This window comes from Gavialis gangeticus, unplaced genomic scaffold, assembly GCF_001723915.1.
Source record: "Gavialis gangeticus isolate Ggan-Ray unplaced genomic scaffold, GavGan_comp1, whole genome shotgun sequence".
In the NCBI taxonomy this organism is placed as follows: domain Eukaryota; kingdom Metazoa; phylum Chordata; order Crocodylia; family Gavialidae; genus Gavialis; species Gavialis gangeticus.
The window spans coordinates 78,994,092-79,000,091 of NW_017729031.1; the positions used below are offsets into that span (position 1 = coordinate 78,994,092).

Genomic DNA, 6,000 nt, shown 5'->3' on the forward strand with positions numbered 1-6,000 from the left:
CCTTTACCAACTGGACTGAGACCAAATTGTTTCATATATGTTGCCAAACAGCTGGAAGAAGGTAATATATTTCAGTTGAGCTGAATAAGGATGAAAATCTCTACAGCCCATTATCAAATCTCCATCACCATCTAAGTACTAAATGTCATTACAGGAATAATAATAATTAAAAAATTAAAAACATAGTTTGAACATGGAACACATTCACTTATTTTCTTTTTTCAGCAAACAAAATTTAAGATCTCAAATACCTGATTGCATCATTTAAATTACAACACACAGTCAACTTGGTCTGATTTTATTTTGTTGGCTACATCATAGTTTCAAACATAATTTATATTATGCATATAGACCTAGATCTTGATGTCAAATCTTGCTTTGTATAAGGCACAGGGGTCTCTTTGTCTGGATCTAATTACAAGATCAAAGCATTAATACAGTAGCTTTAAGCCTATAATGATACAGCTCTTTGTTTAGAAATAGCAATTACTGCAGTAGAGTTCACTCCTGAACTCTGCAAGGTAAACTGAAGCAGCACACCTTATTTTTAAACCAGAAATCAATTTTCTAGAAAACCAGTTAGAAAAAGGAATTTGATAGATTGTACCTATTTCTCACACATGTATCTGTCTTAATATCAACTTAAAAACTCTTTAGACAATTTTACCTAGCCCATTCTTCCTCTAGTTTTCTGTATTACATACTATGTTAACTAAAGGATAAGATATTGAGCCGCATTTTCCTTGCTTTTACAAATGGTGCAAGCCCATTAACTTTAGTGAGGTAGTGGATGTGTATTTAAGAGCAGAACGTGATCTAACATGGCTTATAAGTGAAGAATAGACATCTAGCTATGTTATATACATATCTATGTAGAACTTAGAGTCCCTTAAAATTCCATAAATCAATAAATGATATTAACAATGGTACTGGACCATATGGGGCATTGCAGAAGACATTGCAGAAGAAGGTGAGAGGCATGAGCTTGTGTCCTACTCCATATTTATGCTGAGCACCAACCCCGACGGATGCAGCTATAAACAGATACCTGGTCATTCAGGCTGGGGAGTCAAAAGTGGCTGGACATGACAGTAGCCACATCACTCCCTTCTATGCTGCTGACTCACATGTTATAAGCATGGCTCAAGAGGTCCTTGACTAAATCACTTACCTCAATATGGCCATTCAGAGCTGCATGGTGTAATGCTGTCCGTCCCCCTCTGTCAGACACATTTACACTGCTAAGCATTGGAATGATTACTTCTGCACACTTCACAGCTTTGTTTGCAGCTGCTACATGCAATGGTGTCTGCCAGTTCTTGTCCCGAGCATTGACATCAGCTGAATGCTTAATCAATACTTGTACTGCTTCCTATAATGGAAAAACAGTTATACCTACAAATGAGCAGTTAAATAGAGAGCATGAGTTCTTGACTGTGTTTCCGGTAGCTATAAACTCAGATGGAAAAAGGAGAAGCAGAATTAGTTACTAAAAAACATCCCAGAGAAGTGCCATAAAATCATTTATTAAAATGCCTTAGGATTGCACATTTTGAGATTGGAGTGTAATATATTTAAATTCTCTTCACATATCTGTATCATTCTTAAGGTTTTCAACCTGTTCAGCCTCTGCAAGAGGAGGCTGAGAGGGGACTTGGTGGCTGCCTACAAACTTGGGCAAATTCAAAAAGAGGTTAGATGATCACCTGTCTGAGGTCTTGTGAACCCAGCATTCATTCCTGCCTGTGGCAGGGGGTCAGGCTAGATGATCTGTTCAGGTCCCTCCTGACCTGAGCTACTATGAAACTATGAAACCTGTGGACTGCAGACCCCTGGGAGTCTGCAGCCTATGTCTAAGGGGTCCCCAAAAGATGACTGTGACCAATCAAAAGTACGTGAATACCCACACTTACAAATTAGAGAGGTTGATACACCTCCATTTGAATTTTCCAAAGAAGTCTGCACCTCCATTCAAAATTTTTAGGGGCCCGCTAATGAAAAAAAAAAAAAGGTTGAAAACCACTGCTTCAGGGCAACGTCCTATGTGTCTTGCACACCAAAAATTTCCTGTTTTAGTTTTAGGGTGTGGAAACTTTCAGGATCGAATCTATGCCATAAAATCCACTAACCATGACAATAAAATGCATTATGTCTAGGGTCTGTGTGAGGAAACTGATGTAATTTTGGACTAACTGCAGATACGTATAAAACATCAATTCTTCCTATAACATAAAGCACTACTTATTGCTACAAGTTGAAATAAAACTGCTATAAGTTACTTTCATAACAAGAAAAAGAAAAGTTTTAAAATAGTGACTAAGTTACAAAAATTGAGAATAAAAGTTGGTACAGTATTTTGAATTTACAAGTGTGGGAGTTCCAGCTAACAGCTGACATATGCCCTTTGTTCTGGTCAACTTATTTCTGTCCTCAGGGAACAGAGTTGAGATTAAGTGTTTTGACTACAACATCAAATTTTTCAGGCTTTAAGTTTTAGGAAAAATCTATTTTAAAAGCTAATTTTTGTTAGTAATGTGCTTGAGTTATCCACTGCATATTTTTTGATTGACACATTTCATGTTTCTCTACCAGGCATGGGTGTCTGGTGCCTCTTGAGTCAAGGGAGGCACATCCCCCCCCACACACCAGGCAGCAACCGGGAGGGTCCCCTGGCAGCCAATCCTGCTGGCCAGGGGTGGGGCCCACCAGTGGCCGATTCCACTTGCTGGGGTGGGGGGTCCCCCCAGCAGCCGATCTTACTCACTGTAAAAGTGGCACAGCCGCTTTTGCTGGCAGCCCTGCTCCCCGGCTGGTGTTCACAGGGGGGGCAGACGCTCCTGCCTGCCCCCCTGCCTGCTGGCTACACAGGGAGCATGGCCTGACAGGGGGTGCACCAGCACTCTCAAGGGGTGCACATGTACCCCTGTGCACCCTCTATGCATTGCCCCTGCTACCAGGGAAACACATTTCTTAAGTGAGGAAGGTGGGTTATTATCCACACTTTTTGAAGTCAAATTCCTACCTATGTATATACTGTGTGTATGTGTGTGTGGGTATATATATATAAGCTCAACAATATAACGTGTTCATAAAAATGTATAGATCAATATGTAAGAGATAAATATAATATATAAATGTGTGACTAATGGTGTAGATAGATATATAGATATCTACCTATATACACACATGCATAGGCTGCACACACCTACATAGGCTACACGCACACACATGCATATATGTAGCCTACATAGATACATACAATATAATTGTTAAACCTTTATTTAACCAAAAACTAGGCCGAATCTGCACTGAATCGAACCAGGGACCAAAGCTTCACACAGCCCTAGTACTCACATGCTATATATTAAAAAGTTTGCTGAAAAGACTATCCAAAAGTTTTATTAATGAGCAAAAAGGGCCACAGAGGATATATGCAGGTTATATCAGAAATGCATATATATTGTACAAAATTTTTCCCTTTGTCTTTTGAATTCAGTAATTTCATCTTCTATGGCGATCTCATAAATTGATGCATAGCAAATTCATTCAATTAGTGAGATTGCTAGTCTTAAACTGCCAATAATCATATATCACTGTTAGCCTCTCGGCATTTTTTTTTTTTTTTTTTTTTTATTACAGACCAATTATTTTAAAAGCTATTTAAAGAGAATTCACAAGGGATGTATGCCCTCCACCATTTGGAGCCACAAAGCCTATGGAAAAAGTTGGTGTTGAAGTGTTCAAATAAAGAAAAAACAGGAACTGAAACATCTTGATAGGTACTTATTTAAAATTTATCATTTCAAATGTGTGGTAATGGCCTAAACTTTTTTCCTCCTGATTCTGTGTGGAGGAATTTTAATTTTAACGCGTAATTATCTAACAGATAATAGGACCTAAACCAGACCTTAAATTAGAACTTCCATGTGTACCTCAGTACAAATCAGAAGTGCTGGGATTCAATATTTATATTTCTTTTGGGATTTCCAGTATTGTCCCAATGAGCTGAATGAAATCTTTAAGTGGCTTCTCTCACATACTACACAAGTCTAAAACTTGATGCACATGTTAAGTAATGTGTACTAGCACACTTAGGAATTTATTTAAAAAATAAAGTGCAGCCCCCAGTTGCTTAGAAGTTGGACAGCCCTGTCTTATATAAATGTGTTTTACATGAAGGCTACATGTAAAATATATACACGTAAATAGCATTAGCCAGTTTACATTGGCCAAAGCTCCTCTTCTATTGCTACCTCACAAATTATACCTCTGAGGCCATTCACTCTGGAATACCAAAGTCACCAGCACAATAGAAAGTTACATACTGTGACCTCTGCACAGGGTTTGCACTTAGTTTTAGCAGCAAATGGGTTACAGATCAGGAACAAATCCAAAGAAGAGCACGCAATTTAGTTACTGCTGTCACAGTAGATAAAAATCACCTACTCTGACATCTAAAAAGAAGTCAGATTGGTTATAATTCCTGGGTTAAAGAGACTATGGGTATATTCAAAGGCTTATGTCTGACCTTTATTTTTAATGTGGCTTTTTATACATTATTTCTTTACAGCATTTGTATTCTATTAAACATTTCTTTCAGTGAGCTTCTCTGGAAGCCAGCAGCTGGGAAGCTCAGTTAGTAGCCAAACAATGCTTGAGTTCAGAAATGAGCTAAGGATTCCTGCCTCCAGGCTTGGCAAGCACTGAGATTGTTATGGAGGTGATTCCATCAATCTCTGGAGGACAGCCAGCTCGCCTCTCTTTTAAATGCCCCTCTCGGCAGCCAGTCTGCAGTTGGGTGCATTGCAACAACTCAATTTTAGGAGGCTAAAAATATACACGAAAGCCCAAAATGGAAAGCCCAAAATGATGGTATAGTTAAGAATTCAAGCATGCCTGAACTGTTCTACGGGATAATTACTATCCCTTCTCTCTGAGACAGCAATGGAAAAACTACAGTAAAACTCCAAAAGATTTCTTGTTGCCAAACGGAAGAAATATAGACTTGACTATTTTAAGTGATTCAGAGGAATTAGAAGGAAACCTAATGGATGTTTTTACATGCAACTACCCAAATAAAACTGCACAGTAAATCCATTTGATCACTACACGTACATTCACAGCATGTACTCACACATGCATTCCCCCCACGTGTTTATTCTACAATACCTGACCATCTGAAGGCCAGAACCAATGTACAGGATATGCCGTTTCTGTCAAGATAATTCCATTTTAATACCACACACTACAGTTAGCTTAAACCTGGCACCATGGTAGGGGAAGAATCTACTACCCAATTAAAAACCACAAAATATTCAGCAGACCAGGTTTATAAATGTACATACAGTAGCTGATTATTCTTGCTCCACTAAAGAATAAAAACCCTTGCATTCAGAAAGTCCTTTCCCTCTTTTTGTCACCATTTTGTACTTTATTACTTTGATGATTTTTTTTCATTTTGTATGCAAACACTGAGGTAACCAGATCTCACTCACTTCACTCCTTGCAGCAACTGCCCGATGAAGAGGGGTCAGCCACATATTGTCCTTGGCATTGACACGAGCCCCTGAAAATAAATAGCACAGATTATTGTTAACATTACATCAAAGCAAGTTAACAACCTCACATGGTTGGTTTCTTGGTATATTGAGCTGTTCTGTATAGATGTTTATTGTTTACAGGATTTACTACCTATAGGATTGTGAGACATAGTAGAAAGTCCTACTGTACTTAAGTCTCCCCTTTATGTATGCAGAAGGATTCATCAGGAAAAGAAAAATGGGTTGGCTATTAAAGATTAGCAGATCTTTCTGGAACCAGGAAATTTGAGGGTCACTGGAAGGTTGGGCAGCTAAAGAAGGGAATCAGTGAGACCTAATTCTGCAAGATGCTGATTTGCAACTTCCATTGATGTTGGGAGAAGACAGTGCTCAGCAACTTGCTAGGGGGAGGGGAAAGAGAAAGATAACCAGCTTGTAGTGTTTTATTGGGGGGGGGGGG

At 38.8% G+C, this 6,000-nt stretch overlaps 1 protein-coding gene across 7 annotated transcripts in view; it reads right to left on the reverse strand.

The window, feature by feature from the left end:
• Positions 1–6,000, reverse strand: part of ANKRD44 (ankyrin repeat domain 44) — a 152,251-nt gene that overhangs the window by 101,183 nt on the left and 45,068 nt on the right. For all 7 annotated transcript variants that reach the window (XM_019523138.1, XM_019523135.1, XM_019523133.1 and 4 more), the window contains exons 3-4: positions 5,496–5,566; positions 1,172–1,372 (exon numbers count right to left, since the gene is read on the reverse strand). In XM_019523138.1, coding sequence (XP_019378683.1) covers positions 1,172–1,372; positions 5,496–5,566 — 272 coding nt within the window. The remainder of the gene's footprint in view (positions 1–1,171; positions 1,373–5,495; positions 5,567–6,000) is intronic.